Source organism: Corylus avellana, chromosome ca1 (assembly GCF_901000735.1).
Source record: "Corylus avellana chromosome ca1, CavTom2PMs-1.0".
NCBI classification, from domain to species: domain Eukaryota; kingdom Viridiplantae; phylum Streptophyta; class Magnoliopsida; order Fagales; family Betulaceae; genus Corylus; species Corylus avellana.
The window spans coordinates 19,718,854-19,745,441 of record NC_081541.1 but is presented as its reverse complement, the minus strand read 5'-3'; the positions used below and the strand labels follow the sequence as shown (position 1 = coordinate 19,745,441).

Here is a 26,588-nt window from a genome sequence, read left to right as displayed (position 1 = left end):
TGACCCTTTTAACCAAATCATATCTTTAATGAAAGATATTACCTTTAGGTTGGACAAGCTTGAAGGTAATCATGGTCATTTCTAGGTTGGGATGAGGTACATGGCTAGTTCTTCTTGCTGATTGTGCTATTTTGTGTTCTGGCCCATGTATTGTGTGTTGCAATTTTTTTCTTTTTCTTTTTGTAATTAGTTTCTGTTTGAACTGTTTCAAATGTTAAGATATCTTTCTCTCTCCTTGTCTTACGTTATTGATTTTCCCTGTGATGAAGTAAGATGTTCTTTTATTCAAATTGATACAATGTGAACAAAGGTGATTTGAATGCCTTCCTTTGAAGTGATTTCTGAGTAAGTCTTTTGGTTGTCAATCATTCTAAGGTATTTCCCATAAAACACAGGTTTCAAAACTAGGAAACACTTTTTCTTCAAGTGTCTCATGCCTATTCAGTTTGAAACTTTGTCTTTGACCTTTGCAAATTGACCCCATATGTCTGAAATTTCTAAATATTCATGGCATCACATTTCTCAATGACAAGCAAATTGATCAAAGATCATGTGTGCATTTTGTTTAAGTTCAAATGATATCTTGCTTCTTGATCCTTAAAGAAAAAGCCGATGTCTCGGCATTGCGGTAAAAGGTGAAACTGCCAAGGGATTATTACAACTCCTAATAAATGTCTTGGACAATTGAGGAGGAATGAGTGTGTGAATATTTCACTCAAAGAATCAGGGAAGAAGGGTTTGACTTTTGTCTAAAAGTGATAAACAATTTTTTGCATGACATCTTGAAATGTGAAGTTTGAATTATGTATCCTTTGTTTTTGAAATGATCACTCACTTCACAATTTATGCCTTTGGCTAGATTGTCTTTCCAAAACTCTTCTTTTGAGAATTAAATCTGTGAATGTGATTGTTGCAACATGCGTGTTCATGGTATAATTAACTTTTGAACTTCTTGCTCATTTCTTGGGAAAATTGTTTTTTGATGGAAATTGTTCTCAAAAGTTTTTTTTGGAACAAAGGAGTTGGGTATGTCGTCTTAAGGAATGTATTCCGTCTTAATGGGATTTGTGATATGTCTTCCGTCGTAACGGGAGTACTCTCCGTCATGATGAGAAATGTTACTCTTTCTGGCATGACAGGAAAAGTTTTGCGTTAGAATGGGAGTTCAATTGTCTGATCATCTTTAGCCTCCCAGTTCTAACAGACGATCCCTCCCGTTCGGATGGAAACTGGATCTACTTCTTTTTCACATTGTCCTCTCTTTCAATTTCGTCTTTTGTTTTCAAAATCAGTTTTTCTTTTCGTTCTTTCTTTTTCCTTTTCAGAAGGTTGCTCTTGTCTTTCCTTTTTCGGCCTAGTCTCTTCTTCTTCAACAAGTTGAAAGGTATGTATATCTCTTCTCCTTGCTTTCATAAATATGATCTTGTGTTGTTATCGGTTGAGAGAGTTCGAAATTTTCTTCTTTTCTCATGCTGTTTTACTTTATCATGAATATTGTTGAATGAAGTTGCATGATTGTTTGGATGGGTCTGTAAAAGCTTGATTTTTTTACCATTAATCTGATGATCTGAGTTCTCTAGTTGCATATATATACTGTCTTATGTGGTTGTTTTTCGTGTTCTCTTTCTGTTCTTTGTGGATTGAGTTGTGTTGAGTTTGAATCTCTCTGTCAAGTTGTTTTGGGTATGAACTTGTTTAAGCTTATCTTGTTGAAAATGAGTAAAGTTATCTTTACTAAACTCTCACTTGTCAGTCGAGAGAATCCTGGACCTTGGAACTTGTATTGCTCTTCAACTCCCTCATTCTCCTTGATTTTTGCTTCTCTCAAATCTTTGTCTTGAAATTTCTGCCAAAAATTGATTCTTGGAACTTTATAGAGTGTTACTTGATGCAGATATGTCTTCCTCGAAAGGTAAGAGCTCATTAGAGCTGAAAGAGCATAAAAGGATACAAAACTCAAGCCTATTGAGATTGTTCAAACTGTAAAGAAGGCTCGAGTAGCTATTGGTCCTACTCCTCCCTTGTCAGGAACTTTTATTATTGATGGAGAAGATGCTTTTGCATGGAGGTTTCAGAAAAGTTCTGATCAAGTCCGTTTCCTGACAAAAAAGTTCTTAGGACGCACAGTTATTGTAGAACGATCTATTACCATGGAGGATTTTTCTTTTGAAGAGCTACGTTTCATTCCTCAAGTATTTGAGAGCAGAAATTGGCTTCCGTTTACTATTCCTCAACCTGCTATTTTTCCTGAAATGGTCGACTCAAATGTGAGAGAACATTGTGCTTCTTTATCTACCCTCTACACGTATGTTCGAGGAAAAGAAATTACTCTTGATCCAAAGACCTTGGCCAAGATTTTGAAGATTTCTTATGTGTCCAAAAGTCAATTTCCTTATGCACCTGAGGATGCTCCCTTATGTGAGGAAATTGGTGATATGTTTGGACTTGTACCTTGGTCCCACTCATGGAAAGCTTTTCTGGTCAAATCCATAAAGCTCCCTGAGAGAGTTCTCTCCCTTATCATCATGAGTAATCTTATGCCTCTTGTTCAGTATTTAGTGCTTTCACTTGACCGTGCTCAACTTCTGTATGCTTTGTTAAAGAATCACAAAGTGGACCTTGCCTTAGTAATCATTGATAGCATTTCATCTGTTTCTAATGCAAAGACCTTGAATCTAGGTCTTGGACATGCTGGAGTTATCAGCAAGGTGCTCTCTCACTTTCCGTGTCTCGACGACATAATGAAATTGTTGGAAGTCAGCATTCGGCTTTTGACGGGTTGACTCTTGCAAAGTCTGAGAAGAAGAAAAGTTTCGGGTCTACTCCATCCTCCACTACTTCTACCTCAAGTGACTCTAGATTTCTATCTTTCGCAGTTGAGTCAGCTGGAAGATCTCCTTAACCAATATAAGGATTTTATTTGTCTTCAAGTAAATGAGCTTACACAAAGTATTGGTGAGTTGCAGCATCAAGTGGCAAATGTTGAAGCAACTATTCAGTCCATCTTAAGCTCTCAAGAGAAGTCTGATGATGAAGATTTTGAGTAATCCTTTGTCTTCTGTTTACCTCCCTTTGTCTGTCTATGACAAAAAAAGGGGAGAAGGGTTGAATGTTTAAAACAATGCTTTTATGGTTTTCAGCTGTTTACACTTTTTTTACCTTATCTATTGGATGACAATTGTTTCTTTTGGCTAATCTTTTGTTAAAGATTATTTTGATCTTTTGGATGTGTTTATCATGGTTATTAACTCTATGTTTACTTATCAATTGCTCTTTGAGGATATATTTCCATGGTTTTCAGCTGTTTACACTTTATTTACCTTATCTGTTGGATGACAATTGTTTCTTTTGGCTAATCTTTTGTCAAAGTTTATTTTGATCTTTTGGATATATTTATCATGGTTATTAACTCTATGTTTACTTATCAATTGGTCTTTGAGGATATATTTCAACGGTTCAAATTTAGGGTTGGCACTGTGTTAAGTTTTTGAATATGGTGAAATAATGGTTTTTGTGTGACTTGTTTCAGAACAGTTCTTTGTTCTTGAGCTTGATTTGTTGGTTTGGTTTCTTCTAAATAATGCTACAATGGTCATTGCTGAAGTGTTCCATGACCTAGCATTTTAGTTTGGTGAATTTGCTTTGGTTTGTCCTTATGATTTGTTGGTTTTTATGGCTTTGTGCCTTGTAAAAGTTTTAAACCTTTGTTTTAGGATTTTGTCATTGAATGGCCAAAGGGGGAGATTGTTAGGTTTTAGATTGGCCTAATTCAATGATTGTTCTTGTAATGTTTTGTGTGTTTAAAACTTTAAGGGATGTTTGAAGGGTGTTCCTAGTGTTTTAAGGTCTTCTGAGAAGCTCCCAAGTTTTCTGTCAAAACGGGATATGTAACGGGACTTAAGTGAAGAGCTTTCTAGTTTCCCGTCAGGAGTGCCGTCAGAATGGGATATGCAACGAGAGCAAAGATGGACTCCCTGGTTTCTCGTCAGGAATAGCGTCAGGACAAGGATGTGACGGGAGCAGAAGTTGGACTCCCTGGTTTCTCTTCAGGACCTGCGTCAAACGAGGATGTGACAGGAGCAAAAGTTGAACTCCTTGGTTTCTCGTCAGGAAGCTCGTCAGAACGGGACAAGTAAAGAGAGAAAAATTGAAGCCTCAGTTTTCTCTTTAGGAACCCCATCAGGACGGGACATGTAACAGGACCAAAGTTGGACTCCCTGGTTTCCCGTCAGCTGGTTCGTTAAGACGGAACATGTGACGAAGATGAGACATTTGTTCTTCCCGTCATAACAGAACTACTTTCTTGTTAGGACGTGAAATTCTCAGATCTACGAATCTATTCTTCCCGTCATAATAGAAAAGTGTCCTGTTAGGACGTGATGAAGAAAATATTTCTCCTATAAATAGTTTTTCTGTAACTATTCACAGTAGACTTTGGGAATATATTTTGTTGAGCTCTCTCTTCACGAAAGTCTCTCTTTTTCCACTAGCACTAGGTCCTGGTGGTATTGATATTAAAGAGGGGACGTGATATAGCTTGAAGCTGCCCTTTCTCTTGTTTGCATCTTAGCCTTTGGCGTGTTGCCTTACTCACTTGATAATGTTAAAGATTGTGTCTTTGATTGGTGTTTGATGAAGAAAGTCTACTGAAGGGTCAGTAAAGGAAGTCATTGTTTGAAGATGGTCACGATAGAGACAAGCTAAGGGGTTTGTCGTTCTTACTAAGTTTAGAGGTACTCAAGGGTGTGAGTATCATCTATTCTGTAACTGTGAATTTTCTTTATTGGTTTCCTAGATTTGGGTACCCCGAAGTATTACCTTGAGATGCTCAAGGGTTTTCCACTTTATAAACAAACCTTGTGTTGTCATTATGTTTGATTTACTTTTCCACTGTGCATGTTATGTGTTTGATGATATGGCTTAGTTATTTTCTATTAAATATTTTGGTTGCAAGAGGTAGAACACGATCCATATAAACTATCACATTTGTAAATTGAAAACATTGTTAGCCTTTTATTTATATTCTATTTAAAAGGACGATATCGTTTGTATTAAAATTTATGGCTTCATTTTTCACCATCCATTTATATTAACAGGAGATCTCCTCATAGTGGAGTATTGGAGGCAAACCGAACCCTTTGATACAAACTTAAATCTTATAGACCAATTTAATAAAAAAAATTCAAAAGTGGATAAATTTGAATCTAGGTTGTAAAACCTTTGCCTAGACTTTACTTGTTTACAATTGGGTCAGATATGAACTAATCTATTTTTTTTAGTAACTCAATTTTATTTAGTTAGAAAAATCTCTATTCTAATACTTTTTCATGCATGTCCAAATTGCATTTAGCGTATAGGGCTACAATCGAGACAAACTGAATTGAGGAATAAGGTATTCAATTATGGTTCATGTATTCACTTATCGAGTTTAGCTAATTTTTATATTCAAGGTTGATTTATTAATTTCCAAAACAAGTTTGTATTTGTTCATTATTTTTGTTGCGTTCACTTATAGCTTTTACTTATGAAACATATTTTTACAGTTTTTTTTTTTTTTTTTCATCAGATTGGTAAATAGTTACAATGGATCAAAGCACTAAAAAAGTGGTGGGTTCCTCAACAACATACCTAAAACGAAAATAATAGTGTGGAAGTACAAACACAAAGTAGAAAATGCCTCAAACAAGTGACCCGAACCTTTAATACAAACTTACATGACATCCCATAAACCAATTTAATTAATTTTTTTTTTTTTTCCAGAGATGATATTTGAATTTTAGTATTTTAGTGGTAAAACCTTCGTTTAGACTTTACTTGTTTACAGTTTGGTCAGATATGAACTAATCGATTTTTTTTTCTTTTTTTTTTTTAAGTAATCCAATTTTATTGAGTTACAAAAATCTCTATTCAAATACTTTTTTGTCCAAGTCCAAGTTGCATTTAGCGTATAGGGCAACAATCGAGACATAATGAATTGGTCCAAATGATAGTCCAATTTATGGTTCGTTTATCAAATTATCGAGTTTAACTAATTTTTTATATTCAAGCTTGATTTATTAATTTTATAAACAAATTTGTATTTGTTCATTATTTTTGCTGGGTTGGTAAATAAACTAACATGTTATAACTTTTACTTATGAATCATATTTTTACAATTTTTTAAGGGAAAAATATAAAAAGATCCCTCAACTAATAACTATTTTTAAAAAAGATCTACAATGTTCAAAAGGTACTGAAGTAGCTCATCAAATTACCAAAGTGTGTCAAAAATGCCCTAATTTTTTATATTCCTATAATACCTTTATTCTTTTAAAAATTAAAATAAAAAATTAATAAAATTAAAACAATTTTTTTAAATAAAAAAAGAAAAAAGAAAAAATGAAAGAATTATGGGGACCCCATTTTGGCCAATGTGGGTGGTATTATTATTAATTATTTTAATTGTTTTTAGGACACGTGGCATTCTGTTAGTTTGAACCTAACATGGGTACTAAGTTGGTCTTTTCCCGTAAGTCAAGTGCTATTTGTGATAGGATCTGAAACCCAGGTGGAAAAAAATAAAAATGGGCAAACCTAGGTATTGAAAAGGTAATTAACCATTTTTTTTTATTTTATTAAAAGGACACTTGTCACTATTTTATTTGTATTGACGTGACATTTAACATAATTTATCAAATTTTTTAATGAAATTTGACAGTAGGGACTAAATTATTTTTTTGACATATCCCGAGAAACTTTGATTTCACTTTCACACAATATGGAGCGATTTATAATTTAGGCCAACCATAGGGTTTTATTTTGCATTTATCCATATTTTTTATACCGCGTAAACAATTTGTAATTTAGGCCAATTACAGTAACTATTTTTTTTTTTTTTATTTATTCCCACTTGGGGGGTTTTTTTTTCGTTTAAAAATAGTTTTGTTTAGTTTTTTATTTTATTAATTTTTATTTCAGTTTGTAAAAATATAAGGGTATTATAGGTATATAAAAAATGTGACCTTATTGACACACTTTGGTAGTTTGATGAGCTATTTTAGTATATTTTGAACATTGTGGGGCTCTTTTAAAAATGGTTGTTAGTTAATGAGGCTTTATATATATATATATTCAATTATATATATATATAATTGGAGAAGGGTTACCTTGGATCGAAGCACCTAAAAAGGGGTATGTTTCTTTATAATATGCCAAAAACAAAAATAATAGTGCAGAAATATAAACAAAAAGTAGAAGATAAGCCAACAATTGACCCGATTCTATATGATGGGTCATATAAAGTGATGTTTTGATCTAATGTAACATATTTTTTGATCTAATGTAACATATTTTTACAATTGTTAATGTTGAGGTTCAATAATGCTGCTCTGCTAAGCTGGATGGCTCTTAGAACATGCCGTATAGAGTAATTATAAGTGATTTACTTGTGTTCTACTCGTGTCCCACTAAGAATGGTGTGGTTATTAAAATCACCTTTTGATCAAAATTCAATAATGATCAATTAAAAGCCCAATGGTGATTTTAATAGCCACATCATTTTTAGTAGGATATAAGTAGGATACAAGTATGCAACTTAGAATTATTCTGCCTTAAAGGGGTGCGATTTAAAATGCCATAAAAGGCTTTGAGTTCTCTCAATAGACACAATTGGTTTTCATATAAGATGGTTTCTTTTTTTTTTTTGAAAAAAAGATAAGATGGTTAAATGCACGATCCAACCATTAATACACTCTAGTTATTTAAGTACATTTTGAAAATTTATTACTTTAAACATTTTATACTTATGTAGTATATATATATATATATATATACACATTAGTCACTTAAAACTTGTCTCATCAACTAGTGTGAAGTTGGTAAAAAAATTTTGTGCCAAGAATTACATTTCTCATATCGAATGGAGTTTAATTTCTTCATTTTATTTTTGTAAGTGATTTGTTCATGTTTTGTTCGTTAAGATTGGAGCTTTAAATTAGATTAGAAGTTGAGTTTAATTCATTTATTTTACCAAATAGATGGTTTGCGCGGAGAAATGAAGCTTTTAAAGTCAATAAGAATTTTTTAGAAAAAGTTTTATTTTAAAGTTTTTTTTTTTTGAAAGTACATTTTGACTATTTTTAAAATAAAAAAGTCAAAAAAAAAAAACTTTACAATTTGTTTACCAAACATACCGCTCTAATATAATCCCAAACACACAACATTTTTAAGTTTGTTTTAAAGGTACATTTTGACTATTTCTAAAATAAAAAAAAGTTAAAAACATACTTTTAATTTTTCTTTTTTTAAAATTCTGACACAATTTGAAACAAACTCATAGCATATTTTAAAATTCAGTAATAATTATTCCAAACACAGCAAAGTGTAATAAGCATTTTCCATTATTTTTATGTGGAACAGTACAAATTTGGCTTTTGGGGAGATGCTGAAAGTTGCCTCACCAATATTCACTGACAATAATTGCATAGTCTATTTTTCCTCTATTCTCACCTCTTTCTCTTCCTCTGTCGTTCAACATAGAAAATAGAAAATCCCAATCAAAATCGTCTGATGGCTTTTCTACTTTCTCCTACCTTTTTCTCTCCAACCAAAAGCACCTGGCCCTAATTCCTACTCTATCCCCCTCTGATTCTCTCTCTCTCGCCTATTGCTTGGCTATCTTCCTCCATGGACTCTGAGGACGATATGCACGATGCCAATGACGTCGAGTCCGTCGAAGACGACTTCTACAGTGGCGAGACAGAGGATACCCCCATGGACTACTACTGCAGCGACTACGATCACAACAATGACGAAGACGCCGAGGACGAGGACGATGACGACGCCAATTTCGACTTCGTCGAAGACGATATGGATGATTCCGCTGATATCGCGTCTCGGCGGCCTGAGGTTAATCCAATTCTCATTCTGGATTTTCTGTTCGTTCATTTAAAGTTTGCTACTTTCAATGACTAGTGGTGTATTGTCGGGATTCTGTGTCGTTTTGTTGCTGATATAGTTTGGGAAATGGAATGTTATTAATCTAAAAAAAAAAAAAAGTTTGGGAAATGGAAGGAAAGTTAGATCCTTTGGTCATGGGATTGTTGTTGTTTGACCCATTTATGGTTAAGGTAATATTAGTTTCCTTAAGTAAACTGAAGGAAGAGTAAGGAAAATCTGATATTTCAATCCGATGTGTTATGTTTGTTGAGGGTTCCTAAATAATGAAATACTCGGCTCAACTAGGAAAATGGAAGAAGTAAAAAGTAAAATTATTTGGCAACTAGATTCTTTGGGCGTGGTTAAGTGAAGGCTTACTCAGAGAAGAACTAAGTGCAGAGAAAAGTATGGGAATTGAAAGGGGAATTGGCTATTAAAGTATTAAGCAATTGTGTATATTGTGCAGCGGTAGAACAAAATGACTATGTTCAACTGAGTATAATACCTTGGAGTTTATGGTTTCTGATTGATTCTGTAAGAAAATTATAATTCTTTCGACACTCTGATAAGTATCATTTGGGTCTCGGGTTCTAGGAGAAAGAAATCCCTAATCAGTTGAGCCTAATGCAGCTAATGTGGTTATAGTTATCTTAGAGCTCTGGTTGGCTGCTGAGAAAACTAAGAAAAAGAGAGAACGGGGGAATTGGTTGTTGAATCTTATATTATGTGTATTTCTAATCTGCCAAATATTTGTTTTTTTGATAAGTAATGAAAATTTTATTAAAAGCGTACATCGTCCCTAAGTACACAGGTAGTATACAAAGGAAAGCACCTAACATAGGCACCAAAAACCCACAAAACATCAACAGATCTTAAACCCTAGACCCATACAAAGTGCTCAACGGTAAAAAAACGCTAGCCTTGCCTTTCCCCTGCCTTGTGGATGCACCCATAGAATCAAAATTTATGGGGCGTTCTAGGTTTAGAAGCTCCCGTCTACATTTGGAACAAGCACCCATAACCTCTTGCGAACTATCCTCTTCAATTTTTGTCACGATAGCCACACTCTAGTTCTCGTTCCCCTCACCACCGGTCCCATATCCTTTCAAGAAAAAAGATCCCAATCCAACAGAGAGACGGGAGGAAAAACACCCAGAGGGGAAAAAGGATCCCAATCCAACATTGTTCCCCCTCTCCCCCTCCTTCTACGGTTCATTTCAAGTTTGTGACTTTTAATAGGGTTTTTTAGCTCATGTTCTTTAGTTTCAAGGCCTTGTTCTCATTTAAATGACTATTGAAGATAAATATTTTGTTAGTGTGATAAGTGGTGATTGTGGATTCAAGTCTTCCTTTGTTTTACAAACTTGACTATTGTGAATTTCAAAGCTAGGAGGGTGTTCTGGTCTCATAGCAAAATAAGTTCCCTTTTTGATGCTTGTAAATCCTTTGGATCTGATCCATGTGTCATGTAATGGAGGATTTAATTAGACAAAGGAAATCAAGTTGTGCAAAATTTGTTTCTCTTGTCTATGGGAATACAATGCATTTTTTATTTTCCCATGCATTTTAATGTTGTAAAATCCTCATCATTACTTATCAAAAAAAAAAAAAAAAAAAAAAGTTGTAAAATCCTTGTTAATGCTGGTCACCTTCTCTTTTTTCCTCTCTCTCTCCACACCCCCTTCCTTTCTGCAATGCTTCATTTGGTTTCTGAGATACTGGAGTAAGAAGGAGAAAAAGAGAGTAGAAACGAGAAATATATTAGCTCATGCTTTAAATTGAAAATCAATTCAACTGTGTTTTGCATGATTACTAGGTGAGTTTGGGTTTTCCAATGGATCAAAAAATTTAGCACAAAATATATACTTCGACTCTTCAAAAACTATCTTGTCTGATGACTAGTTGAGGATTTGGATTTTTTTATGAATTTAGCAGCAATATTTGAACGTATGTAAAAATGCAGAGCTATAAAACCTTACAATGTCCCCTTTTGTTTCATTTAATTGAATTTTTATGGTACCCTAATATACTGCAAATTGTAGCACATGCACTCACACGTATAGAACGACATACGTGTACTCAAAAGTTGAATTCATTGTGGAACATGAACTTTGTATATAAAAAGTTGGATTTTTTTTTTCCCCCACTTCTCTAGATATGTTGTTGTTAGGATCCAACAACTGAAATTGGAATTTACATCTAGAATAGCCTACTTGGCTGAAATGACCTAGCCCAATAGGGAAATCCAAATTCATTTGGCCTTTCGATACAATCAAATATACTCGAACCATAGAGTACTTACTATTGGTGGCATGGAAAGATATGAGTTTAGATCTTTGATTGGGGGAGATGGCTGAGTTGACTGAAGTGTCAGATTGCTTATCCATTGTATGGGTTTTCCCAAAAAGCGGTTTTGGAAAAAGAGATTTTGTCAAGTAAATGGGCCACAATTGATCTTTGCAATGGGTCACTGAACAACCACTTTCAACTTAAGTGGGTAGGTTTCCACCTTAAAATTACTTTTTGAAGTCAAAAAGGCGCAAACAAAATACCTACTCATTTTGGATCATGAACTATGTACTTAGGATGTAAACATACATGACGTTCCATCTTCTCTAAAGTAGGTATATGACGTGGGTGGCCGGAGAGGGCTAATTTTGATACCTGAGGGTTGAATATGTAGGGGATGGAGTTGATTCGCCGCCGAGCTAAGTAAGGTGGAGGCCTTCTTCGATGCTAGGGTTGATATTACCATTGGAGTGTTATGTTTGCTGCCCGGAGTTTCCTCTTCGGCGGAGAAGCGTGGGCACAAACCGTTGTTTGCGGAGGTGGTGTGAATGGCAGAATGCTTGTTTGCCTCATAGAGGGAACGAAAGGTGAGCAATGCGGATCTGGTGGGTAAGGACTCCTCTGTTGCGAAAGGGGTGATGGATCAGAGTTGCTCTCATTGAGGGCTGGAATTCTGCACGTTTGGCACTGCAGACGAGGGCTTATGGTTGCAGAGTGGAAAGCATGGACCACTTTGGGCTTGGAAGGGAATTATCGTTAACTTTAAACAAGAAATGGGGTTTTGGAGACATTTCTGGCAAGGATCGTGGAGCTCGAGCCTTTTAAGGGGTCTGGAGGACGATCTCGAAGCGCGGGTGAGGGACTTGTTTGCTAGCTGGTGGTCGGGAGGATGACCTTGAAGCCCGGTTGTGTGGAAGATGATCCCTCTGTGTCTTATGTGGTGTATTTGGAGGATGATCTTGAAGCGCGGTTGTGTGGAAGATGATCCCTCTGTGTCTTATGTGGTGTATTTGGAATGAAAGAAATGCTAGATGTTTTGAAAATTCCACTAGGACCATAGAGGAATTGACTCATTTTTTCTTCTTTACTCTTTACTCTTGGACGGCTGCTTGGCTAGCTCCTTTAGTGATTAGTTTATCTGATTTTCTTTTTCATTTCTCTCCCTCCTAGGCGCTCTTTGTTTATACTTCCCGTGTATGTGGGTTGCGCCCCTCTGCGCTCTTTGTATATATCATCATTACTTATCAAAAAAAAAAAAAAAATTGGTTCGGGCTTAAGGCCTAAGAAGGGTAAGAAGGGCAATATGCCCATTGGGTGCAAGAATGATAAGAGGTTACGGGTCTTTAAGCTTAAGCCCAAACTCAAGACCAAGGACACGCCTATCTTCAAGAGGGCTTCTTGTCTGGGGTCATAAAGGGTTCCTTGGTCCATAGACGGCTTCATTGGAGGCTCTTTTGTCACTCGTTGGGTCTCCGGAGGAGTTGTCGGAGGAGGGGGATGATCTGGTAATCATGTTTGGTGTTTGTCAGAGCTTTGTAAGCCGGTAGGTATTGGGCCCAAAGCGTATGTTGAGGTAGAAGGGGTTCGACTTGATGGTGGAGCTTTGTCGAGTTAGTGCACGTTGTTGGGTCCTGGGATTTTGTCGGCACCCAAGCCCCAAGCCTTTAAAATTTTACAACCGTAAGTCCGAGGACAATAGATTCCCGAAGATGGATGTTAGCTTGATTGTCGAGGCTGTGTTGGTGACCTATGCTCTCCCGGCTCAGTCCTTGGTCTTCAGTCTGAAATCTCATCTCTCTGTGCTGTTTGCCAAGATTGTTGGCCAGTCTCCGCTGGAGGCTGCCCACAAATCTGAGATTGCAAGTGTTGATGTCAGGAAACCCTCTCCAGCAAAGGGTCTTCTATGGCAGGGGTTTCTCAGGCCGAGTGCCTTTGATGGGGCTCATAGGTGTTCGCTTGAGCTGTGTTTGGTTTGCCACTTAAATTGTTTTCGTTTTTTGATAGGTAATATCAAAGAAGTTTTATAAAAAGTGTAGGCCCCCAAGCATACATGAAGTGTACAAAAAACAGAAAAAAACTAGAGAAAGCACCCGTGAAAACCCTACACCAACAATACACAGAACTACCCAACAAGCTCACAACAAACCCCACAAACCCACAAGGACCTAAAAGCCTCACACCCGAAACCCATAAGAACACTCAGTGCTACCGAACGTGAGCCTTGCCTTTCTTTCCCTCACTGAACGGGAGTATTTGCATCGCCATAGATAATAGAGCTCCTCAAATTGAACAACTCCCTCTTGCCTTTAGTCTCAGGCCGTGCAACCTTAACTTCCCAATGAAAATCCTCTTTAACGGCATCCAGCAGTGCCAATGTCGGATCCTCATCTTCGTCATAATCCAACACCCAATTGAGGGGGTCAGGGGAAAAAACATCCTCTCCTTGGTCCCACACAACAATCTCCCCAAAATATTTATTTGACGTAAAATTGTTGGATGATAAGTATTCTCCATCAGGCCTGGTCTTGTCGTAGGTATTGGTTAGGTGGGATGATGGGGGGTTGGGGATTTTCAAACCCTTTGGGTATTTTTCCTCCCATTACTCCTTTGGAATGGGCTCTTTTTTGTGTTAAGGATATTGGTCTGGTGGTGGGGCTTTCGTGTGAGGGGAATGAGGATCAGACGGGGGCTCTCCGGACAGCCATTGGAGAGGATCATGCGCTGGAGGTTAAGGGTGTTTGTTCCATAGGTAGAAGGGAGCTTCTGAACTTAGAATGCTCCATTAGTTATGAATCTACATGCGTGTCCTCGAGGTGTGGGAAAGACAAGATTCATGGTTTTTTAGCATTGAGCGTTGCGTGTGGGTCGGGTTTTAGGGTTTTTGATGTTTTGTGGGTTTTTGGTGTTTTGTGGGTTTTGGTGTTTTGTGGGTTCTTTTTGCTCGCTCTAGTTAGGTGTTCTCCTTTGTTTACTGCTGGTGTTACTAGGGGCATAAAAGTTTTCCATTACCTATAAAAAAATGTCTCTTTAGAGCACTGGGCTTCAGATGATGCCTTATTTTCTCGTGTGAAACCATGAAAACAAGTGATGCAGTTTCTGTTATATCCTTTCACTATATTCACAGTTGTCTGGGTTTTAGCATTTTTGTTCTGTTTCTTCTGAATTTTACCTGTTGTCTTGTTGTCTTTTCTTTCAGCAAAACTATACCATCTTAATGGAATCTGATATAAGGCAACATCAAGAGGACGCTATCACAAGAGTGTCCACTGTTCTTTCCATATCTCGAGCTGCTTCAAGCATCTTACTCCGCCACTTTAATTGGTAGACCAATCTCTTTCTCATGCTTCTCGCCTGTAGTTGAGAGTTGTCTCATTTTCCTCATATCTGTTTGTTTTTCAGTTTGTTGAGTTCTTCCCTTCTACGGCAGTATTCTTTTACAACTTAATGTGTAAAAGTAACATGGAAGCTATCGCTAGAAATTTTAATTTTTGCAACTTTGGGTGATCCATTTGTATGATTAGCTCTAGATTTCAATTGTTTCTGGTATTTTTGTATTCTGAAGAAAGTTGGCATTGCAGGAGTGTCAGTAAATTACACGATGCATGGTTTGCTGATGAAGGTCGAGTCCGTAAAACCGTTGGGTTGCTGGAGGAACCAGTTTTTCAATTTGCCAATGCTAGAGAAGTAAGCTATGCAGACACATTTCATTGTGAAATTTTGTGCTGACCATGACTAGATTTTTCCTCTGTATTCTGTTGTCTGTGCGTCACTTGTAATGTGCTGATTTTGTCTGCAGCAGCATACTTGTGGGATTTGTTTTGAAATTATTCCTCGTGATGGTATTAAATCAGCTGCTTGTTGTCATCCTTTTTGTACTGCATGCTGGGCAGGTTTGTACAATAATCCCTTATTTTTGTTGTATTTTTAAACTGAGTTGTTAATTTGCTTCTTTTGATTTTGTTTTGAGTTTGTGCAAATTGATGATTTGTTTGCCTCAATATCAGTATCTACAGCCGTTTCTAGTGCTGGTTCTGTCTGGATTACATCATCATCATTATCATTATTATTATTATTATTTTTAATTTCACTTCTAGTTATGTTTAAATGTTATGTCGATTATCTTGTAGAGTCATCCTTTCATTTTGTTTTTGCCTTACAATGTTGATCTTGCAGCATTTTATTTTAAATTTAACTTGTTTTTTGGATAAATCATGCTCCCCTTCCTTGAGGTATTGAGAAAAGACAGTCTTCCCTCCTTTTAAAAATAACATTTAGTGTTCTAGCCAGAGGCAGGATGCTTAGGAAGTTAATAAGAAATACTAATTGCTTTTTTACCCTGTCAAACTAGCCTTTTCCTTCGTTTATTTTCCTTTTTCTCCTTTTTTTGTCTCTCCTCTCTCTTTTCCCCTTTCACTCTTTTTATGCATCAACCAAACTTCCCTTTGCCTACATATTTTATTGCTCGCCAAAACCAACATCCATCATGGCTTTTATTTTTCTTTTTTCCCTTTTTCGCCCTGGAATCAATATTAATATAATCTATTGCTACTAATCTTTTTTATTTTTATTTTTATTTTTTTCTACTGGTAATCAATATTGATTTCAACTGAGTTATTTAGGGTGGTGGTTTAATGGCCCAAGAAAATTCTCAAAGTGGTTAGGTACATGTTAGGGTTCGAATCTCACAATGAGAATTTCCATGCTTGATTAATGTAAATCACATTGGTTCCCATTGATGCCCTGGTGGGGCTAAGTCAAGCTATAGCTTAGCCGAACTTGAGGAAGCACCTGTGGTTCCTACTGTCTAGGTTCTTCTTGCGCTGCTCCCAACGGGTAGGTGTTACTATGGTTACGCCTAGGTAGAATAGCTACAACTGGTCTCCCTCGCTTGCCTTTTCGATTAGAGGAAAAAAAAAAAACTGAGTTGTCTATATCTTCTCTCTCCATAGACCCACATCAAGATCTTGTTTGTGAATCTACCAATGTGTGTGTGTTTTTATTTATTTTTAAATTTCTGCATTAGTATGAATTCTAAATAATTTTGTTTGGATCCTCCATTTTTGTGAAATAAAGCTGAAAGTTTAATGTTTGGAAAAAGTTATGACATCTATCAAGAAAAAAACCAAGAATGTTTGGGTCGGTGGGAGGGTAGCATATATATGAAATAGAGGCGTTAGCATACTTTGACTTGATGGTTGCAGGTGATGAGACCGCTGCAGTGATATTTGGTGGAATAAATGGTTGTATTCTAGTGGCTTTGTGGTAGCTGATATTTTTATCAATAAACAGCAAGTGGTGGTGTTGTGATGATTTTAGCTATTTATATCAGGTGATTATATAACATTTGGGAATAAGATCAAAATATTAGGGAAAAAATGAAGAACATATACATTTGTTTTGATAAGTAATGTTGATATAAAACAAAAGCGCAGAGGGGCGCAACCCAAATACACGGGAAGTATAAATAGAGAGCTCCTAAGAGGGAGAAAAATGAAAAAGAAAGTCGGAAAAGCTAATCACTAAAGGAGCTAACCAAGCAGCCGTCCAAGAGTAAAGAGTAAAAAAGAAAAAATGAATAAGTTCCTCTAAAGTCCTATTGGAATTTTCAAAGTATCTAGCATTTCTTTCGCTCCATAAACCCCACATAAGACAAAGAGGAATCATCTTTCACACAACCGCACTTCGAGAACGCCATCCCGTCCACCAGCAATCAAACAAGTCCCCTACCCTGCAAGGCTTAACCCAAAGCAACCCGAACCGACTAAAAATAGTATGCCAAAGAGCACTTGCAATCTCGCAGTGAAGAAGAAGATGATCGACTGACTCTCCGTTCTTCTTACACATACAACACCATTCCACTACCACAAAGTTCCTCTTATGCAAATTATTGTGAGTAAGAATTTTGCCGAGGGCTGTAGTCCACCCGAAAAAAGCCGCTCGCAACGGCACCTTAGTACGCCAGATACTCTTCCAAGGAAACACCTCATGGTCGAAGTTGGACAAGGCCTTATAGAACGACTGCAGCTCAAACTTACCCTTCTTGGACAGGGACCAGCGAATACGATCCACAATACCAAGGGAGATCTTACAAGAGTACAACTGATCAAAGAAAGAAAGGACCATATCCATTTCCCAATCTTGGACGGATCGCACAAAAATGACATTCCACTTGATAACCCCATTCCTCCATGTAAAGTTATCCTTCACTCAAGCTTCTTTGTATCGAGCAATACTGAACAGGGAAGGGAAGGCATGCTTCAAAGATTGTTCCCCACACCAAATATCATGCCAGAAACGAACTTTCGAACCCACCCCACCTCGAACCGAATACCTTTGGCAAAAAAGTTCCAACCTTGTCGGATATGCTTCCATAAACCCACACCATGAGAACCCAAAACCTCCTTCGTACACCACCCACCATCCTGATCTTCATACTTGGCTTTAATAATCTTGTACTAAAGTGCCTCACTCTCATTCGCATATCTCCAAAGCCATTTTCCCAAGAGAGCTTGGTTAAAACTTATGCATCTTCCGAATGCCAAGATCACCGGAACGCAAGGGACGACAGACTTGATTTCAGCTTAAAAGATGCAACTTAGGCTCATCTCCCATCCCTCTCCACAAGAAATCTCTTTGGACTTTCTCAAGTCTTTTTGCTACACTCATAGGAATGGGAAACAGAGAAAAAGTAAGTCGGAAGATTAGACAACGTACTCTTAATGAGTTAATCGGCCTCCCTTAGAAATATACATTCTCTTCCAACCAGCCATCTGACGCTCCGTGTTTTCAGTCACATCATTCCACATAACCGTATCCTTATATGACGCCCCAAGAGGCAGACCCAAATACTTCATAGGCATAACATATACATAATTCCTCCTTGTCCCATCCTTGATCTTGATTACCAGATTCACTCTCATCTTGTGACTTTTTGTGTAAAATTGAATGTAAGAATAAAAATAGAATTGATTGAGTAGTACTGATTTTAGGGTATTTTGTGTGTTACTCATATAATTGATAATCATATTCCATTATTGTTAGCGAACTGAAGGTGAAAAGTGTCATGTACTAACAAAATATGGAGAGCGGAATGTTATTTTCGAAACAAAGAGAGAAAGTCTCTGACTTTTCCACATACTTCATGGGAGTGGAGTATAATGTACTTCAATTAGTAATGCCAGTTTGTGGTTGGTAGACATTTAAGCCATATGAATTGCTGCTAGGTAGATGCATGCTTATACCCTTATATATAGACCATTGATACATTTCACCCATCTAGCCAAAGAAAGGGATACAATTTGGCCTACACTGTGGTATCATTTTGAATATTTCCATGCTTTTTTGATTGAGGATTTTGCTTATGTCTTATTTCCTGCAGTAATTTATTTGTGTTGTAGGGTATATTAGCACATCTATTAATGATGGTCCTGGATGTTTGACACTGAGATGTCCTGATCCATCTTGTGGTGCTGCTGTTGGTCAAGATATGATCGATTCATTGGCACCTGATGAAGATAAGGAGAAGTACTCTCGTTACCTTCTTAGATCCTATATTGAAGATAGTAAGAAGGTATGTAGTGTATTTATTTTCTCTGGGAAGGCATGTCTTGTGTTTGGGACCTGACATTGTGATTATAATATTTTATCAATCATTGGTTAACTCTAATTTGTAGTGCTCCATTTTTTAACCCATATATGTTCTTAATTTTTTTTTTTTTAATAAGTAATAAACCAATCTTATTAAAAGTGTAAGGTGTCCCTAAGTACAATGAGAGTATACAAAAGGAAACACCTAACTAGAAAGAGAAAAACAAACAAAGAAATCATTGTAACTAATCGCCAGAGGGGCCAAAAAAGCTGCTGTCAAAAGAAACCACAAATGGAAGAAAGGATAAAATATCCTCGAGGGACCTCTCCAAGTCCTCAGAGCACCTGTTGTTTCTTTCTCTCCATAAACACTAAAAGAGGCAGGTGGGCACCATCTTCGAAACCACAACACTCCTCAACCTTCCAGAAGACAACCAACAAGCTGCCAAGTTGATAACCCGTCAAGGCATAACCCAAGACATCCCAAACGACTAAAGAGAGCATACTACATAGCGGAATCCACATCACAATGAAGTAGGAGGTGGTCCACCGTCTCCCCATTCCTCTTACACATGTAGCATCAGTCAATCATAATAACATGCCGCTTCTTGAGATTATCCAAGGTCAAGACCTTGTCTAGAGTTGCTGACCACACAAAAAAGGCTACCCTCGAAGGAGCTTGGGTCCTCCAAACACTCTTCTAGGGAAAGTGACTACCTTCAGAACCAAGGAGCAAAAGGAGGACTTGACCTTGAACAAACCTCTTTTGGAGGAGACCCAGCACAACTTATCTTCATGATCTCTTCTCACTATAACTAAATGCAACAACTGGAGAAACAAAGCAAAGACGCCCGCCTCCCAGTCATGCACCTCTCTAGAAAAATTCACGTTCCACTGATTGGAACCACCCAAAAACTCCAAATTATTCGCAGCAGACGCATCCTTCGCATGAGCCAAACTAAATAGAGTTGGAAAAGCCACCTTAAGAACCGTATCTCCGTACCACACATCATGCCAAAAGCTAATCCTAATCCCGTCCCCCATCTCAAATCTAGTAAAGCTTGAACATGTTTCCCAACCTTTTCTGATGTTCTTCTACAACCCCACCCCAAAAGCTCCAATAGGCTCAAGAGAACACCACCCGCTCCTTAAACTACCAAACTTCTAATCTACCGCAACTCTCCACCAAACATCTCTCTCAAACCCGTATCGCCAAAGCCATTTTTCTAACAAGGCGCGATTGAACACCATCAACTTTCAAATACCCAACCCTCCCTCATGAATCGGAGTACAAACCTTAGACTAGATCACCAAATTATATTTGAACTCTTCAACCAGCCCACCCTATAAAAAATCACGCTGTAACTTCTCAATGCAATTGGCAACGCTCACCGGGAGAGGGATAAGAGACAAGTAATACGTGGGCAGATTGCGATGCTACTCTTGATAAGGGTGACCTTCCCTCCCTTTGACAGGTATAACCTTTTCCAACTAGCCAATCGAACTTTTATCTTCTCGATAACACCATCCCAGATATGTTTAGCCTTATAGGATGCCCCTAATGGAAGACCTAGATACTTCATCGACAGAGTGGCAACTCCACACCCTAAAATTCCAGCTAAACTTCCCACTTGTTGCACATTCCCTACAGGAATTAGATCTGACTTAGCCAAATTAACCTTCAAGCCTGAAGCAACTTCAAAAAGCAGGAAAAGACTCTGCAAATATCGCAACTGAGCGAGATAGTGATATGTCATCCCCCTTGGGGCCAATTACTTTTTTTTTTAAAAAAAAAAAAGAAAAAAAAAAAGAAAAGAAAAAAGATAGAGTAATCTGTCATCTATTATATATATTGCCAATGAGCTCTAGTTCAATTGGCAATTCCTCCCCTAGAGAAAAAGAGGGTGGAGAGTAAGGTTGTGTGTTCAAGGCCCACTGACATGTGTGCAACTTACCAATAAAAAAAAATAGTTCATTATATTGAAGATAATACTGAAGCAGAGGTAGTATTTGGCGAACTAAGGCACCTTCGAGAGTGGCTTTTTTTGTATGGACGGCAGCACCAGGAAAGACCCTTACATTGAACAATCTTAGGAAAAGACAGATCGTTGTGATAAATCGATGTTGCTTGTGTATGTCGGACGGGAGACAGTCGATCATTTACTTCATCACTGTGAGGTTGCGCGTGCACTTTGGCATGCTATCTTCAGTCGGTTCGGGTTGTATTGGGTTATGCCTAGCAGCGTGGAGGATTTGTTTGCTTGTTGGTGAACGGGAGGTCATTTTTGGAGTGCGGTAGTGTGGAAGATGATTCCTTTATGTCTTATGTGGTGCTTATGGTGCGAAAGAAATGCAAGATATTTTGAGGATTCCACAAGGACTTTAGAGGAGCTTACACACTTTTTTTTTACACTATTCGCTTGGACAGCTGCTTGGCTAGCTTCGTTAGTGATTAGATTTTCTGACATTCTTATTCTATTCTCACCTTCTAATTAGGCGATCTCTTTCTATACTATCTGTGTATTAGGGTTGCGCCCTTCTGCGCTTTTGATATATACAGTAGTACTTATAAAAAAGAAATACTGAACTATAGGTAGCAGTCACTTGTGTTTGTGCCCTTTGGGTGTTCCAATTGTGATTTTCTTATAGTGGCAATTCACTTGCAAAGTTTGATAAATTGTATTGTTAATTACTGCAAAAAGAAGTTTGTAAATGCTGCATTCATTTCAGTTTGGATCTATAGGTATATCTTCAAATTCTCTCTACTAGGAGTTGGTTTCTTGTACATGTCATGATCTGCAGTTCGATGCTGCCTGTGTATCTTTATTCTTTTTACCAGGAAGTGGTTGCAGCTGTAGCTTTCCTACGTTTTTAGTTTATTGAATGGGAAATTTTCTGTTTATCTCTAGGATTGGGATTTGTAAGGTTTAAGTGTCTCATGTACTGGTATGGGTAAAGCTTTTCTTATAATTTATGGTTAATTACATTTTACCCCCTTCTAACTACCATTGCTCTCTGTTTATATTTCCCGTGTATATGGGTTGCGCCCCTTTGCACTCTTTTATATCATCATTACTTATCAAAAAAAAAAAAAAAAACTACCATTGCTTGCAATGTTCCTCTCAATGTTTTAATTTTTGCCCTGTCTTCCCGAATCCACCTGCAATGTCCCCCTTTTGTCATTTTGGGTCACAGAAAGGAGCATTACAACTCCAATGGCAGATTAGGAGGGACATTGTAAAAATTGAAATATTGAGAGACATTGCAAAAAGAATGGTAGTTAGAGGGTATTAAAGTAATGCTTAAGTGATTAAATTTACCTCTTCCAATCAGCTTAAGCTTTTGGAATAAGTGGTGATTTAACATGATATCAGAGTCAAAGATCATGGGATTGAACCTTGACTCTGTCAATTCGCCCCTCATTTAAATTAAATATTCCATATGTTAGGCTTCACCTATTAAAAGAGAGTTTGAGCTCACATGTGAAGGGGAGTGTAAAGTATATATTAAATGATTAAATTTACCCTTTTCTACTAGCTTAACCTTATGGGTTAACTGGTGATTTAACATGGTATCAGAGCCAAGGTCCTATGTTCGAACCTTGATTCTATCAATTCACTCTCCATTTAAATTAAATATTCCATGTGTTGGGCCTCACCTATTAAAAATGAGTTTGAGCCCACACATGAGGGGGAATGTTAAAGTAATGATTAAGTGATTAAATTTACTTCTTTTTATCAGCTTAAGCTTTTGGGATAAGTGGTAATTTAACAGAATGGGGTAAATGCAGTTGCCCCTATAATTTAGATATTTGAGGCATGGCAGCAGGCCACGCTCTCTCCCTCTTGTTCTTTGCCTGTGTCTCCCTCTACTTTTTGCATGTATGTTGAATTATTAGAATTCTTTGCGTGCTGTTATTCCTTGCTTGCATCTGGTTTATTAATCTTTGAAACCAACCAAATATAACCATGCATTCACCCTGACATTGATTCTTACATGGGTGATCATCTGTTCAACCTTTAGGTTATTATTAGAGCATCCAATAGGTATATGAGAGCGTATTTTCCTGCTTTCTTCCTTGTCTCCCTGAGTTCTTACAATTTCTTTTTTCTGCTCCATTTTTGCTAGACCAAGTGGTGTCCTGCTCCAGGTTGTGAGTATGCTGTTAATTTTGAGGCTGGCAATGGAAATTATGATATTAATTGCCTCTGCTCATATGGCTTTTGCTGGAATGTGAGCTTCTTCTGGCTTGCTTAAAAAGATGTGGAATATGCCAATCTAGTTTCTATAGGAGTCTTGCTGTATGCTAGATCAGTAAGCTCATTCTTGTGAATCTGCAGTGTACAGAGGAAGCTCACCGGCCGGTGGACTGTGGTACCGTTGCAAAGTGGATTTTGAAGAACAGTGCCGAGTCTGAAAACATGAATTGGTAGAAATTATATTTTAGCATCTAAAGTTGCATCTTTCTTTTGATTATGCTGCCTGGATTTGTCTTTCCAATATTTGTGTTGCCCTTATTTTTTTTTTTGCTCGGCAGTTCCTGCTGTATCCTATTGCAAAATTTTTGGTTGCACGTCTTTTATATGGGAGGCGGCACACACCATGGCTGGCCGCCCCCTCACTCTCCTCCTCCCAACTTCCTTCCTCAACCCTCAACTCTCTCTCAAAACTTCCCCCCTCTCTAACAAACCCATCAACAATCACTACCATTCACACCAAATCAACAACCCAAATCAAGTCAAACTAATCAAAAACACATTACCTCTTCCCCTTCCTTTTCTTTCACAAAATCTCTCTCTCTCTCTCTCTCTGATTCGGATGGGGGCTGCTGTGATTGAAGCTTTATGTGGCGGCGGCGGGGGGAGGGGCGCTCTCCCCTCAATCTCACCAATTTTCCAACTAACTATTCCCTTACAAACTAACTAAATCCCCCTAACTAGGCTAACAAGCCATTAGGTTAGGCTCATTTTACTATTTACATTATTATTTTTTCTTATTGTGTTTGCCTTATGTTTTTGGTTGATTTTTATGCATCTATTGGTTAAAATCATTATTATTATGTCATTGATTTTTGTGAAAACTTCACTTTACCCCCCTAAATTGTCATCAGTTTTGCAATGTCCTCCCTAAAGTTTAATTTCTCTCAATTTAGTGTATCCATCTTTCAATTGTTTGCAATCTCACCCCTCTGTTAACTTTTCTATTAAATTTTCCCAAAATACTCCCATTTGTTTTAGGAAAAAAAAATTGCAAAGATTAAGGCGTTGGTCCAAATTTAACAGTATTTGCAAAAATATCCATGCCTCAATGTTTGCAAAAAATTTTAAATATTTTTTCTAAAAAAAGGGGGAGGTATTTTGGGAATTTTGTTGAGATTTAACGGAAAATCCTAACGGAAGGGGGAAATTGAAAAAAATTAAAAGTTTGATACACTAAATTGAAAAGTTTTGAACTTTAGAGGAGACATTGCAAAAGGGGTGACAATTTAGGAGGGTAAGTGAAGTTTCCCTTTATTTTTTTATTTTTTAATTTTTTTTAATTATTGTTATTATTATTTTTATTTTCTTTGGTGGTATGCTACATTATTAGATTTTTATTTTTCTTTGGCGGTATGTTACATTATTAGATCGAATCATAAGTTAAGAAACAAAAGTTCACATGCTTCCCTCTCGAATTTCTTTTTTGTGTTGCACGTTTAACAATTGGAGAAGATGTGTTTACTACCATTTCAACATATAGCTTTATGAAATGTAATGGCATCGTTGATATGTTTCTAACTTTTTCTGCATGATGTTACTTTTTTTTATGTAACAACGCCCAGGATACTGGCTAATTCCAAGCCGTGTCCAAAGTGCAAGCGGCCGATTGAAAAGAACCAAGGGTGCATGCATATGACATGCACACCTCCCTGTAAATTTGAATTTTGCTGGTAAGTGCCATAATGAATGTTTTACTCATTCAGAAATGATTGTTGTTATCGAACTTTAGCATTCACTGAATTTTTAATTGAGCTAGAGTAATACCCTATAATATCTGAAACTTTTGTAGACATGTGCATTAGTAATCATGATTTCACTTACATGTGTTCTAATGTAATTGCATGTGAACTTTATTGTATGTCAATTCAGGCTATGCCTAGGTGTATGGCAAGATCATGGTGAGAGGACAGGTGGTTTCTATGCTTGTAATCGTTATGAGGCCGCTAAGCAAGAGGGAGTGGTATGTGAGCTAAATATTTCTGTTTCCTCATTCAATCAATGGATAGCTTAGTGTTCCTGGCATTTATGTTATGAAATTTTGTACTGCTACTCTTTAGTATGATGAGGCTGAGAAAAGAAGAGAAATGGCGAAGAATTCTTTGGAGAGATACACTCATTATTATGAACGTTGGGCAAGCAATCAATTGGTATACAACTTTTCCAAATTTATCTCTGTTTCTTATGTTATGCAATGGATCATTTGTTTGGTTGTTTGTTTGTTTTCCCCCCCTTTCTTGGTTTAGAGAAATAAATGATTGCCAGAAATTTTTTACGAAATTTTTCATCTGTGTATTAAAATTTACTGATGTTCCTTGTTTATTCTTCCATGTCCATTTTAAAATTAAACTAATATTTCTTGGATGCCTAAATTAGTGAGATCTAATTTTGTTTGCTTCACGAATATGTGGCTTTGTAACTGTTGAAGCAATTTATTATGTTTATACCTTGCTACCTGAAATTCTTGTAGTACATTTGACAAGGTTTTGGTTTATCTGGGTGATTCTTCACTTCTTTCTTTTCATTCTAATCGGTTAATCGTATGCAATTTCCTCTTTGATAATTTAGATCAAGAATCTCGTGTCTATATTTAAGCTTGTTTGATATGGGGGAGTGCCTTTCCAAGCAACCTACGCAATGCTGCACTAGCAGCGCCTTGATGTTAAAGATTTAACCCTGTTATGTTATATATATTCTCTGGGTAATGAATGATTTTTGATTTAGTAGATTATGTGGTTTAGGACAACCCTTATTGTCAAAGTTTAGTGGCTTTTTGTTATTAATAATTCAATGTGTGCGTTAAGGCTTTTGATTCTTGTGTTAGTGCCTAAGAAGGTTACATTAAGAGCTATGGGTTGAAACAGGGCTAACTTTACCACCTTTCACATGGTTTATAGGTTGGAAATAAAATGAAAAGCTTTTGAGGATTTTCTGGCAGTAGCTAGTCAGGGAATTAGGGTGGTTATAATCACAGTACACTGATCGCAAAAACCTATATAGCAATATGAATTTAGGGGTTTAAAAGCTGTACGGTCGGGTATAGTTGTAGGTGTAAATTAAGCAAGGAAGGGTAAATTCAGGGGGTTGTGAAAAGTATCAAGAGATCAGTATTTGGAATCTTTTTGGATGCTAATTGTTGGTGACCTTTTCCTTGGGAATTTTGGAATATGATATGTAAGAGTTGATGAGGCTTGAAGGATAAAATTAAAAAGGAAAGAAGGGATGCTGATGATGTTGATGATAACTACTACATTACTCCACTAACCCAGCTTTAAAAAAAGAAAAAAAGAAAGAAAAGACCATCTTTTATTTTTATATTTTTATATAAGTAATTGTTGTTGTATATATCAAAAAAGCGTAATGCGCTTCTAAGCACACAAAGTGTATACAAAGGAAAGCCTGCAAAAACCCATAGAGAAATCCCTATAAATGCACCATAACACCCAAAAAGAACCTACACAAAACCTGAAACCCAAACCCAAAACCACCCTAAGCTTACAAGGCAAAACTAAAACACCTTGCCTTTGACCCTGCTAGAGC

At 37.0% G+C, this 26,588-nt stretch overlaps 1 protein-coding gene across 2 annotated transcripts in view; it reads left to right on the top strand.

The window, feature by feature from the left end:
- The first annotated feature begins 8,482 nt into the window (after window positions 1-8,482).
- LOC132175518 (probable E3 ubiquitin-protein ligase ARI7) overlaps window positions 8,483-26,588 on the top strand; it is a 48,390-nt gene continuing 30,284 nt past the window's right edge. Inside the window, exons 1-10 of one of the 2 annotated variants that reach the window (XM_059587499.1) lie at window positions 8,483-8,886; window positions 14,402-14,526; window positions 14,784-14,889; window positions 15,005-15,095; window positions 18,603-18,775; window positions 22,921-23,025; window positions 23,133-23,221; window positions 24,614-24,721; window positions 24,921-25,011; window positions 25,109-25,198. In XM_059587499.1, the coding sequence (XP_059443482.1) occupies window positions 8,665-8,886; window positions 14,402-14,526; window positions 14,784-14,889; window positions 15,005-15,095; window positions 18,603-18,775; window positions 22,921-23,025; window positions 23,133-23,221; window positions 24,614-24,721; window positions 24,921-25,011; window positions 25,109-25,198 (1,200 nt within the window). In that variant the 5' untranslated portion in view covers window positions 8,483-8,664. Of the gene's footprint in view, window positions 8,887-14,401; window positions 14,527-14,783; window positions 14,890-15,001; window positions 15,096-18,602; window positions 18,776-22,920; window positions 23,026-23,132; window positions 23,222-24,613; window positions 24,722-24,920; window positions 25,012-25,108; window positions 25,199-26,588 lie in introns of both variants that reach the window. The other variant, XM_059587492.1, reaches the window with a different exon arrangement.